This window comes from Lepisma saccharinum, chromosome 2 (genome assembly GCF_977018435.1).
Source record: "Lepisma saccharinum chromosome 2, izLepSacc3.1, whole genome shotgun sequence".
Classification (NCBI taxonomy): Eukaryota; Metazoa; Arthropoda; class Insecta; order Zygentoma; family Lepismatidae; genus Lepisma; species Lepisma saccharinum.
The window spans coordinates 53,865,453-53,879,257 of record NC_139230.1 but is presented as its reverse complement, the minus strand read 5'-3'; the positions used below and the strand labels follow the sequence as shown (position 1 = coordinate 53,879,257).

Below are 13,805 nucleotides of genomic sequence, written 5' to 3'. Positions count from 1 at the left end.
AAGGGTGGATCATTCTGGATTGGACAAAATAGCTTTCAATGGCTGGCAGTTACTAAGAAAGATTCAGCAGAAGGGAGATAAGGAGCTGTGAACATCTTGAGGGAACAAGGTGGTCTTACCAGTTACTCTCAATGGCAAATCATTGAATGAGTTACTTCAAGCACTTTATGTCTTCTGTTCAATGAGTCACTGTTGTGTCTCATTTAAAGATGTACTCAGAAGCACACTACCAATGAGTGATAACTGGACAACCACACTTGAAGAGTTGGAGGCAGTAATAGCTCTCATGTATGTGCAAGGTGTCTACTAAACTAGAGCCATATCATTTCATGTAAAAAAAAACAAAAAAACACATTTATAATGTATTAAAAGACAAACTGACCAAAATTGTCAAAAACCGAAATAACATAAAACCAGTATAGCATTTTGGATCAGACTCGAGAATGAATAAAAATTATTCCTACAATAACCTATGGAAAACAGCACTCTGCATAACGAATGCCATCGTGGAATAGATTGAATTCATTATATGAGGCATGACTCTATACTGGATATTGGACACATTTTACACCCAGGTCACTTGGGCTCCCATGGAAAGCTGGGAGAGGAGCTGTGAGAATAATTTCTGAAGAATACACAAATAAAGAATAAAGGGGAAAGTGAAGCATTGGAATGGATGATGCATTAATCAACAACAATACAAAAAGGAGGCAATGTCAAGAAGGTAGATGCAATAAGAATAAGGGTTGAACACAGTATGCAGTTTGTGGAAAAGTTGTGTGTGGATAATGCAGTGGGAAAGAAAAGGATCTGCATTTCAAGTATGTGTAGGAAGCAAACAACTGTGTATTGTTATATCATATTAAAGTATTGAAATATGACAACACAATGCTACTAAAAAGTGGAAGGAATGTCATGTGGTGGCTTTTGAAAATTGTGTGTGTATGTGTGTAAGTAGCAAATAACAAAGTATAATAATATATCACATAAAGATATCAAAATACTAGGTGGCACAAGGAAACGGGAAATTTTCAAGTACAAGGTGGCACAGGGAAACTGGAAATTTTGAATCTAGGATTAGCAACACTGTAGCAACAGCATTTCTTCGGGACTGATGCAACACCATTGAGAAGGCTTTGCATTTAGTAATGATGGTGCATTAGATTGATGTGGAATGTGCGTTCACTGTGAAAGCATTTTATAAGAATGGTGATAGTGTGATTGCAGCACAAAGGGTATTTTGTCAGCATTACCAGCTAGGACGTCATGATCATGTCCCATCAGCTCACACAATTACAACCTGGGTTCATAATTTCGAAGAAACTGGTTCAGCCTTAAAGAAGAAGCTCCCAGGTGGTGTTTGAATGGTACATACCCCAATGAATATGAAATCAGTTTGAGTTGCCATTGAGAGGAGCGCTCGCCACTCCGTTCAACAACATGCATCAGCTCTACAGGTGAGTCAAAGAAGAGTACAAAGAATAATGCATGGATTACAGTTCCACCCCTATAAGTTACAGATTGTGCAGCAATTAAATCCTCATGACCCTGTGTTGCATAAGGTTAACGAGGATGCCAATTTCCTTAACAATTTGTGGATGTCAGACGAAGCCCACTTCCACCTTATCAGCTATGTTAACAAGCAGAATTTCTGTTACTGGGCAAAGGAAAATCCTTGTCAACTTCATGAGCATCCATTACATAGCACCAAGGTTACAGCATGGTGTGCAGTGTCATGGTGTCATCAGCCCTTATTTGGAAGTGAGGAGGGCATTGAAACGACAGTGACATCGGCTCGGTATGTTGCTATGCTTAAAACATTCTTTGCACCAAAGTTCCACGATGCACACCTTGACATCGAAAACATGTGGTTTCAGCAGGATGGAGCACATACTGCTACAGTCGATGGAGGCCATTTGCAAATTGTCTGCAAGGCGGGTCATTTCATGTAATGATGATATTCCATGGCCTCAGAGATCCCCTGATCTCGGTGTTTGCGATTTCTTTTTCTGGGGACTTCTCAAAAGCAAAGCGTACAGCACACGTCCTGCAACCATTGCTGAACTGAAACAGAAGATTGAAGAAGAAATCACTGGCTTTCCTCAGGACATGATACATCGACAATTACAGTTTTCGCAGCAGACTATCAGAATGTGTACGCTGAGATGGAACACATCTTTCTGATGTCATCTTCAAGAAGTAAAGTAGTGCCATAGTTAATGCATAGTTAATGCCATTGTTAATGCATTTCAGCATTAAATGTATTTTTCCTGTGTTTATTCGTGCATTTACGTCAATTGAAATTTTCCCGTCTCCCTGCGCCACCCTGTATAACAATGCTCCACTAATAAGAAGGAAAAACAATATCAGGTACATATATGTAATAAAAATAAAACTTGAACGAAGTAGAGAGCTTGTAAAAAAGTGGCATGTGAAAGTTGTACCATGGTCAAAAAGGTTCTGTGTTTCAAGTATGTGTAGAAAATAAGCATGTGTTTTACTATGTCATATAAAAAAAATCAAAACATGAAAAATAATAAATACTTCTGACACTGCCAATGTTTTGCTTCTCATTTAAATTACATGGTGATCAAAGTGGCTACTTGCTGTAAATCTAGGATGGTAAATTTTTCCACAGTTTTAGTGTTAAAATTATTGCATCACTCAGCAATAATAAAAAAAAAAGCTTACAAAAGAATGAACACTTGGGATAATTGCAGAAGTAAAGATTATACATGTATAAATTTTCTTGCTTCACACCAAGCACAAACACTATTTGGCAAATGATTACCTGTCTTATGATAGATTTCACATTCTGCAATGGTATTCCTTGATAATTACTTCTAATGATTAATTTTAGAAGGTTATGGCCTAATACTTCGAATACCATACAAACATGTGTTCCATTAACTCCACTTATCTTAAAATCATCCAGTAATTGAACTGTCTTATCCCTTTTTGGGTCATTTACATCATTCTCTCGAACCTAGAAGGATAGAAATAAGATCAGATTTCATGTGAATTCTATAATATATTCAAAACAAAGTGTGACAGTCAAACAATTTAAAAACAGAAAAAAAAATAACAAAAATAAACAGAGAAGCCAAAATTACAGTACCACAAATAGGACTTCTCAATTACAGTGATAAACCCATGAAACAATGATTTGTAAAAGGCTCTATAAGTGTGTGATATTATTTTTCCTTTGAGATGGGGCATTTCTACTATCAAAGGCTGGGTGGTATGTGCCAGAAAACTTGTCAAATCACACGTAATTAACATACATGATGAAAGTACCAGTGATTTTTAAAAGGAGAAATGGACAATAGGAACTATGTATAAACATGTAATAGTTCAAAAAAGACCAAAATGCATTACTTTCTCTATAGCGCTTCTATCTAGCTCAGGGAAGATACATAAAATAGTGAGGAAGAATTGGCAAAAGTTGAATGTTGATAAATGTATATGTAATATACAAAATGTTGTAATTATTTTCCAACTAGCCTAATAAATGAAATTGCTACTTTATCTCTCTTGGACACATGACAACAAAAAGGCCAACTGGAAGCAATGAATACTTCATTGAGATAACTTACTGTCATAGCATTATTTGCATCTGGGCATAGCAGAATTAACCTCTGTGCCACTAACACCATCAGCACCACATTTTGAAGGGAGGAAGGAGAACCTAAATTTTACCCATCAAATAACATACTATATATTCATATTATCTGATTTTCCAAGATTACTAATATTTTGCTTGAACGACCATACTGTAAATGACACCTGAGAAATTATTTTCTCGCATAACTAGCCATTTAGTGAGAAATGCACTATTCAAGAAGTTCAATATTAAAGTAAATCAATATTTATTTATAAATTTAACTGGCTTTCATACTTTCATGCAACTTAAATATGATTGGGACTCAGGGCTAGAGTCTGTTATGTGACGAGTGATCAGGGCATTTATTTTCTGTCTTTCTATACTGGGGCCCACTTTCTTCATACCAAGCAACACTGATTTTCTTATGATGCTACTACAGGGAGGTTATTTCAGTCATTTACCATCAGACCGTCGGCCGCCGAGCGGCCCCTTCATGCAACAGGTCCCGGCAAATTGACTTACAGGAAGTCCGTAACAGAAACAGCTTGTTTTGTAATGTTTCCACTTTTCACAATTACAGTTACAATTACAATTGAAATAAGCACGCACCTTGTGGCAAGGATGCTGCAAAAGGTGTCCTCCCAAATACAAATATTTCTGGCACCTTATTTCTGACATCTAATCTTAGATTAGACATCGCTACTTTATCCTCAGTTGTCGCAAGAGCGCCGGCAGCTTATCGGGGGTCGGGGAGTTGTCAGCCATGAGAGGGTGCTTCATACTGAACGAATGAGACACCCGTCGGCAGTGATGCCAACCATAGGGACTTTTCACTATATTTCGCCCGCGTAGGGACAGATTTTACCAAATAAGGGAAAACGTAGGGACTTTTTCCAATCTTGGAAAATAACATTTTATTGTGCAAAAGTGCAAAGCTTACTCGCCAGTCAGTTGCACTTTCTTCGTGCTCGGTTTGGAATGAATGGATTAGTTTATCTGGATACTTTAGCAAGGAGGAGAAAAAAGAACTAACAAATCTCCAACAGAATTTTGGATCATGTTATCGGTTACCAAGAACTTTCAAGGCAAGTTCTTTTTTGAAAACATTTCCACTCTCGCGAAAATAGTGGTAACATTGCCACATTCTAACGCGGAAATGGAAAGAATATTTTCAATGTTAAGTGATACAAAAAAAAGAGAGAAATAAAATGGGACCAGAATTTTTCAAGACTGCAAGAAATACAGCATCACCAACCAACATCTATCTCCTCACAGCAGCAGGATGTATGACTTCAAATAATAATCAACAGCAAACGACTCAACTTTATTCATTAGGGATGTGCGGGATCCCAAAAAGTCCGGACCGGGATCGGGAAAAAATTTCCCGTCCCTATCCAGACTTCGGGAAATACCGAATGGTCACTTTAAAAAGTTGTTAATTCTCGACGTCTTCTGGAACTTGATTGGAAATTGTAAGTTTTTATTCTAGAAATGCAAAAACAATCACTTAAAGTGAAAATGACATGTAGAATTCGAGATTTCCAGAGCTTCGGGAAATTTCAAACATTTCCGTCTGAAAATTTTCCGACTTGGTTGGGAAATTGCAATTTTTTTCGTCCTGAATGTCGGGATTTACAAAAATTCCCGTCCAGATGCAAAAAATTCTGTCCCACACACCCCTATTATTCATTAAGGCAAGAATTTACAATACCGGACCATTCTGTAATTTCTATGCTACGTCTTATACTCACGAAATAATTAATCGTGATGATTTATCTCAAGTTAGCACGTTGGGGTGAGGTGAAAAAATTGTTCATTAACGTGTAGAAGTTGTAAAATAAGCTTTTCAATTCTCACAATGATTCTCAGTATACAAGTATGTTAGCCATATTTGTTGATATGAACGATTGACAACGTTCGCAATTAGTTACACTGTCTACAGCATTGCCACACTGTTGATTTCATACTTGGAGAGCATGGATCATGTAAGAATGGCGGAACAGAACAGTAAAAAAGTTGTTAATGTTGTACAGATTGTTAGGTGGAGTGTGCAGGAGGATGGCCGTGGGAGAATTAATAATCTTATGGATTTCGGTACATTGCCCAAAGAAGATGCTTACATGTGACAGCGACAATCACGATGTAGAAGAACTGATTTGCTTACAGGTAAATTTGGCAACAGTACGTCGATCATAAAATTGCAGGATACGAAAATGTCGTCTTCGATGATGAACGTTTGCCGTTAAAGTGCTACGAAAATAAGATTATTTTATCGGTTCGTAAACACAATTACCGCTAAACCAATCAGGAATAGCCCCACTGACCATTCTCGGTAAGTTTAGGTTAAGTTAGGTTAGGCAAGGCAAACATAGTTAAAATTTGGGCTGGAAAAAACATGCACGGGTAGCCCCACAAACCATTGACGGATAGCCCCACGAACCATTCAGGTAAGGTTAGGTTAGGATAGGCAAACATAGTTAAAATTTGGGGTCGTAGTAATATCAGGAATGTATATTTTGTTTTTTTAAGTATTGGAAACACAAAATCTTCCAGTAAATAATGAGCAATTGCGGACCACTCAATTTCACTTATTTTGCAATTTCTACACGTGACCCCCAAATTTGAACTTCAAATTCGTGATTAGGAGGCCTCAATTAGTGAGTATGCGAAATATTACAAATATCGGGGAGGGGTCCTGTATTGTAAATTTGCTCCTTCATTAATTGTGGAAGCACCGAGCAGAAAGATTTGGTAAGTAAATGTGTATGTTTTGCATGCTCATGAGGTGTTGTTTTTTCTAGTCGCTTTATTTGGCATAGGGACATTTGGTAAGTTGTAAGGACATTGCCGAAAAATGCTTAGCAACACTGTTGGGCTACCAGATGTAGTGAGTGTACCATAGCCTCATGCTCACTTCTGTTTGCGTTTATCAGTACACGTGCTTTTTATACTGTGTTATTGAGTTGTGTGCCATTTAGTGCTAGTGCTTTATTGTGTGTTAATTGTTATTCATTAATTAGTTATGCCGCTAAACAAATATAATCTTGAACAAAGAGTTTTTATGTACGATAATTACGTGAAAACGAATTCTTGCAGAAAAGTGGTCAGGCAATTACAAGAGACAGGATCTCTTGAACCTAAGAAACGTGTTGTATTGCTGTTGAGGGAGGTCATTTTCAACATCTCTTATAACACAGGAGGTTAGTGATCATCATTATTATTACTTTTAAATAGCATTTTATGCTTTCAGTTTGCTTTATGCACCGGATTGCTGCCTTCCCTTTCTGTCAACTGAGGATAAAGTAGTGGTATAATCTAAGATTAGATGTCAGAAATAAGGTACGTGCTTATTTCAATTGTAATTGTAATTGTGAAAAGCAGAAACATTACAAAACAAGCGGTTTCTGTTACGGACTTCCTGTAAGTCAATTTGCCAGGACCTGTTGATTGAAGGGGCCGCTCGGCGGCTGATGGTCTGACGGTAAACGACTGAAATAACCTCCCTGTATAATAATGCAAACAACTGACCTGTCACTGCCTGAAATCAAGTAGAAGATAAGCACAGGAACAGAAGTACGGATAAAAATAAAATTAAATAAAATATAAAAATTGTATAGTCCTATACAATTCTAAGGAAAGAAAGATGTTAAACATCAAGATTTTACTACAAAAAATGAACAAGTTCATAATGCTGAGAACATTTATTAAATATAATACACTTTAAAAGAATTTGTAGAGCATATTCTTCAATGTTCTAAGTGAATTTATACTTTCTGTAAATGGACACCTTATGAAATAGAAAGCAGTAGATATAACTCGGATAATAACTACTGTAGTAAGACATGGGTAATGTTTTCAAAGATTTCTTGCTGCTGTTGTGTTGTGTGATATTATGTTTCTACAACTGTAGTGTACCCAAGGGTAAGAATTGTATACTAGTCAAGTTTAACAATTTTCTTTGAAACAGAATTATTGATTTCTCCAAGCTGCTGACATGGTGGTTTTCAATACCGCACTATCTTTTTCTGACAGATACATCTTCTGTAAATATTAATACATATACAGTAGATCCTTGGCTTTTACATTCCAAAATTTTAAATTTCCCCACAAACTCATATTCAATTGAGGATCCAATGTTAAAAATTTCCTGCTGTATGCAGAGAAAATGGTTCCAACTTAACAAATAAACAATCTGATAACAGATCTTCACAAGAATATTAGAGATCTAATATAAAACAAATGAAATATGCTTTCATTTTTGTCATTCATGTTGTATCTGGTGTATATTCTCTGCACAAATTATTAAAAAGATACTGAATTACATTGGTCTAAACAAGATGCACCACTGGATTACTTAACTTTCAATGGCAGATAGTGTAAGCTTCTGTGTAGAAATGGGGAGGGGGGACAAATTTTGAAACAAAAATGCCTTGGTTGCACCTTTCCAGGAGGAAACTATCAGGATTACCTCAACAACAATATTTTGCACTTTAAAAAAAAACATCAACTACTTACACACTTGAGCAATTTTATTTCATCTAAAGCAGTTTCTGTATAGTGAGCTGCACTCTTCACTACTTTCAAAGCTACAAATCGTTTGGCTCTGAAAAAAAGAAGGAAATATTAAGTACATAACAGATTGTTTTACATATATAAATGTTTAAATACATAATGATAGGTAAACATTATCTACATACATAACATTTTCAGCATTTTTTTAAATAATAATGATAATAATATGGAACATCATTTTCATGGACAGCAAGTGGCACCAAATTGCATAAATCAATGTAACAAATAAAATGTTATACTCTTTCCACTTATTAATTATTCTGCTTAAGCTTTAGAGGACAGAGCCTCGGGTGCCTGGAAAGCCTCTGAGGGCAGAACCTTTTCAAATGTGCTGTGAAGTACAAAAACAATTGTGGCTCGAGAACTAATTGTCATAGAAAGACGAAATTGGTTTTGTTTTATTTCATAAAGAGAGGGCTCTTAGTGGAGGTAAAATTTATATATTGTGCCTCCCAATAATTAGTGTTAACGGAAGAAGAAAATTGATTCTTTTTTTAAAAAAATGGTACATTTTGTGGCCCCACAATATGTAGACCGATGTGATATGTACAAGTTGTAAATTCCTACAGCCATGCAAAGTTTAATTGAAAGCAGACTGACACTCCTTGGCTAAAAAATAATAATGTGTAAGAGCGGAAGTGTTGCCAGCTTATGGAACAATATCCGGAATTTTGGTCATAATGTCGGACCTATGGATGCTGGATGCACCAAATTTGGAGGAAAGCACGAGAAAATACTACTCTTTGAGGATATGTGATGCTTGTGCACCGATTTGAAAAGAAAAAAAAACTGAAATGACAATGTTCGGAAATCTTGCAAAACTTCTGAAAATTTCTAAACTTGGGCCTTTGCCCCTGAATCCCCCTGTATCCTTAACTGTCGAATGTTGCTTAAAGTGTTACATTTTACTCATTATTACATGTACTAATAATTTTTTCTAAAAAATGCAGGGGCTGAGGAATTATAGCTTCAATTTATCCCATAGTAACAAAAGTGAAACAAAGGACTTTTTAAAATGGCTCTTGTTAATAATAGTAACAATGGACATAGTATTTTGTAATTCAAATATGTAATATCTTTTGGGGTATACTAATGAACAAAAAATACAGAAATGAGATATCTTAAATAGTTTCTAAGAAATAGCCATGAGTAATTTCATGTCAAATCAACCACTGCATAAACCATTGATGTCATGGATTTGGCTCAATTTTGGTATACATGTTTCTTATCATCTGAAATATAGAAAATATTTTATTTTTATGTTTCAGGTTGCCAGTTTTTGAGTTATTGAAATTTGAAAATTGACAAAATTGCCCAAAAACCGCTCACCGCTGAAATTTTAATACAATTTGCAAGAGACCTGTTTCAACTACAGGGCTGGGCATGGTCTCATTTTAAAGCTTATGAAGAGGGCTTTCATTTGATATACAACATGCTTGGTTTTTTGCGGAAAACAAATTTTTAAAGTAGTTTCAAAATTTTATTTTACAATTTCCAAAAAACTAAATTTTCAAAAAAAATTTGCACATATTAGTACAAATGTACTGAAGGTTCAGTCAAAATTTCAATAACTGTCCACTCCAAAACTTGTCTGAACTTAGTATATGGAATTAAAAAAGAAATACTTACGTAAGGTCCCAACACAACCACACAGTAGAAAAATGGCCCCAGCCCAATTTTCGTACTACATGGTACCGGTTATGGAAAAGGTCACCAATTTTGACCGGATGATAACCACCTGTAAAATAAATAAATTCCATGAAAGCAAATCAACAACTATTGTAATTGCAGATAGAGCCTAATTTTTATTTACTTGGTGAAAAGTTTCAACAGAACATTTTACTAAGGTAATTCCCAAAATATTCAATTTATTGTTTGTAGATGTTCAGTGGTATGAAAATCATTATGAAGGAGATATATTTTTACAGATTAGCATAGTAGAAAGAGTGATGGAACAACATGGGAAATTGGAGAAGACTGACTTCTATGCCAACCCTGACACAGACTGGAAACAGGTAAATTCAATTGTTAACTTAATGTAATACAATTTAACATTCAGCTCCATCAAGTTAACAGTGGTTGAAAGTCCAACTTACTCGACAAACACTTCACCTGCAAGTTAATTTTCAAAACAGATGCATACAACACAAAATAATAGTGCAAGAAATGGTACAAAGATCAGGTGTTATAAAATGTTTACATCATAGTTAAATGCTAACACAGATCTGAAATTTCTCAATTTCTTTGGCAAACAAGTTATTATCAACCCAGATCATTTATCGTTTGTTTACCACCAAATATGTATTTCAAATTGTTTGGTACTACCATATTTGGTGCACACAGTTGGAAGTTCAATTCTTGGAAAGACCCAGATTTCTTTTTAAAATACTGCAACAGCACCTATCATCATATAATATGATCATTTGGGGAAGGTTGTCGACAAGGCTGACCTTCTCCTAGTGGCGAAATAAGATAAAAAATAAATGAAGACAATATTTACAAGAATTTGTGTATTTTGGAATGTACTAAATTAAGATAAGATTCTTTAGTGCAAATACAGTGTGTTTGTTTTGACTCCTGGCTGAGATAGTGCGTGACTGGACAACAGCGAGGCACAGCACAGATGCAGACATTTTTGACCTGTGATGTCCCATTTATTTATATGCACATACCTTTAGCATGCAGAAACTTGTATTTATATTGCATAACAAGTACTAACATGTGTTATAAAAGTTGTTCAAAGTGATGGCCAACTGCATTCACACATTCCCGGAATATATTGATCAAATTTTGATTGACACATTTGTTCTCTTTGCAAGTTGGTTTCTTGCCATTGTTATCCCAGCAGGATGCATGCTGGGTAAAAAATACCCAGAAGAAAATTGCTTCTTAAGTCCGAATTTTAATTGTTTCAAAGCATGTAAATAATAATATCTTCAATGATTAACCTAATTTTATTAAGTTTGAACATTTCTATTTCATTACGCAAAGATAAAGTTGAGAAAAAATTAGAAAGAAAATTTTACCCATGCAGTTGTTCTTACGGATTAAACACTCTATGGAAGTTATCAGTGCAGTTGCAGTGTCGTTATTCTTGACCATTCCATGAAAGAAAACTCCATAACATTGACATGCAAAAGTTGTATATTTAGGTGCCGGGAGAGCGTTGAAGCTGTCTGAAATTAGCATTGCAGGCAGAATTGTTGCTCGCTTATCAGTACAGTTCTCTTTTAGCATGGAGGTGTAATTTTCTGTTTAATTTAAGTGCGTGTGTGTGCATTTGTCCAGTCTCATAGATCACATCAGTGTTAGTTTATTTCTGTGTAATCCCAGTGTGCGTTTGTGTGCATTTAATAATATTGTGAGACTACTGAAATGCCAGCCGAAAAATTCACGTTAAAACAAATAATTTTTATGCATGACACTTAAGTGAAAACCAAATCATGTTTAAACATTTGTAGGCAATTTCTTATTTGTGGAGACCCCTAAAAATAGCATTTTGAAACAATCCCCACACTATAGATGAACTGAAAGACAATGTAAGAACAGAACTTACAAAAATTACGAAAGAGGAACTTTTGCGAGTCAATCAAAATTTGATCCAAATATGCCAGGAATGTGTGAATGCAGTTGGCCTCACTTTCCTCTCATAACACAGGTTAGTACTTGCTATGCAATATAAATACAATTAATTTTCTGCATGCTAAGATATGTGTGTAAAAATAAGCAGAATGTCATGGGTCAAAAATGTCGGCATCCACACCGTCTGCAGTCACGCGCTATCTCGGCCAGGAGTCAAAACAAATTCACGGTATTTTTGATATGCATTATTCATGTGTGCACTACATTTTCTGCATTTACTGCTTAACGTACATCAGCCCAATGGGTTTGCACAAACAATATGTGCTTGATTATAGCCCTATGCTGCTGTTGCTTACATGGGCAACACTTTTAACTTGTTTACACTCTGGCTGCCATGGAAAGGAAATTAGTGTGCAATTTATCCCACTCAGTTTGCCTAAATGTCTTGATTGCAATAAATAAAAAATATATATACTTTCTCCTTCTAACTCTGATGGAAAGAGGATTTCAAAATTACATTCCAAGAGTTCATAGTTTCCAAAACTTCAGTGCAAATAAGTTTTTCAGAACCATATTTGACGATTAAAATCTGCCACAATAGGTTCGGTTACTGTTCATCCACATAGACCTTATGTTGCAAGGCAGCTGAACTTCATTTTATACAATCATTTATCTGTGCAGCAACTACTAAGTGGTTTCCTCTGCCAGTGTGTTGATTCCAACTGTTACTTTATTTGGTTTCTCTAGATAGGAGTGGCCTCCCTGATGGCATAGTGGTAATGTTGCCATGTAATCAAGGGGCCCCAGGCTCAATACCAGGTGGAGGCACATAGTGGTTCGGATCCTACTTTCAACTGCGGGCCCAGTCCCGAGTAGCCTATTTGTGCATATAACGTGGACTTAAATCAAATTTCAAACTACAGACAAGAGACTATCACTACTTCAAGTAGCTCCCCAAGTACTGGGTCAATGTGGGTCAACACTGATAACTTAAGTACCTATAGGGCTTCACACACAACAACTCGCACAAAAGAAGTTCCTCACAAACTAGTTCTAGTTCAACTTGCTCATAACAAGATTAAGGTAGTCACAGGTTCAAATCCTGTATTCTGCTGGGACAGTTACTTTAATTGTGGAAATGCTTCATTCATTTTCTTGTTTTTTTTCTTCCTTCCTTTGTCCTCTCTCACCTTTTCCAGTCATGCTTAATCTAATGGCAGATACTGAATGCATATACATCTATCCATCAATTTATATTTCTCTCTCTCTGTATGTGGGTGTGAAAAAAAGAGAAATTTTATTGGCATCCTATTGACATGACAATCTAATTTTTAGCCTGCTTGTGGTTTGACATACTTTGGTGAAATGACAACTTCAGATCTGGGCTGCTAATCTATGTGACAGAAAAAAGTGTACCTGTCTGTCCAACAAATCCACTGCTACTTATCAAACAGAAATAAATTTCCATAATTTTCTAAGATAACACATTCCACGGATTGGTGGTTGAGCCAAGTTAGAAGCATGTTTGTAGTCATTGGCAAATTTTACAGCATCAATTACAATCAAGCTGTTACATATATGAGAGAAAGTATATGTCGAAACAATACTTTGGGAATGCAATATTCATATCAGATTATAATCCAGAACAGTTCCTGCTGCAGTATGATTGTATTAGTAGTCTTAAATGTGTTTTTAACTGGTGTTATTATTAACAGTGAACAAATATCCTACATAATCTGAGAAAGAAATATTGGAGATCTGTATTTGTATTTTTATTACTTTGTTTTTTTTTGTCACGTTTGGCTAATTGTGATGATGAACATGAGTTATATAGTTGAATTGTTGTTTTAAGTCCACTTTACGCAAAGAAAGGCTAATTGGGACTGGGCCTACAGTTTAAAGTGGGATCCGAACCATTGTGCCATATGCCTCCACCAGGTATCGGACCAAAAAACCCTTAATTACAAGGCAACAGCATTACCACTGCACCATCGGGAAAGCCCCAACCATGAGTTATAAGATGAAAAGAACAACTGTGCCAAGACTG

General features: G+C 35.8%; 1 protein-coding gene across 3 annotated transcripts in view; it reads right to left on the bottom strand.

Annotated features, from left to right (window-relative positions):
- Positions 1-13,805, bottom strand: part of LOC145984035 (SRSF protein kinase 3-like) — a 143,529-nt gene that overhangs the window by 55,077 nt on the left and 74,647 nt on the right. For all 3 annotated transcript variants that reach the window (XM_083117371.1, XM_083117369.1, XM_083117370.1), the window contains exons 3-5: positions 9,806-9,914; positions 8,120-8,207; positions 2,792-2,986 (exon numbers count right to left, since the gene is read on the bottom strand). In XM_083117371.1, coding sequence (XP_082973497.1) covers positions 2,792-2,986; positions 8,120-8,207; positions 9,806-9,914 — 392 coding nt within the window. The remainder of the gene's footprint in view (positions 1-2,791; positions 2,987-8,119; positions 8,208-9,805; positions 9,915-13,805) is intronic.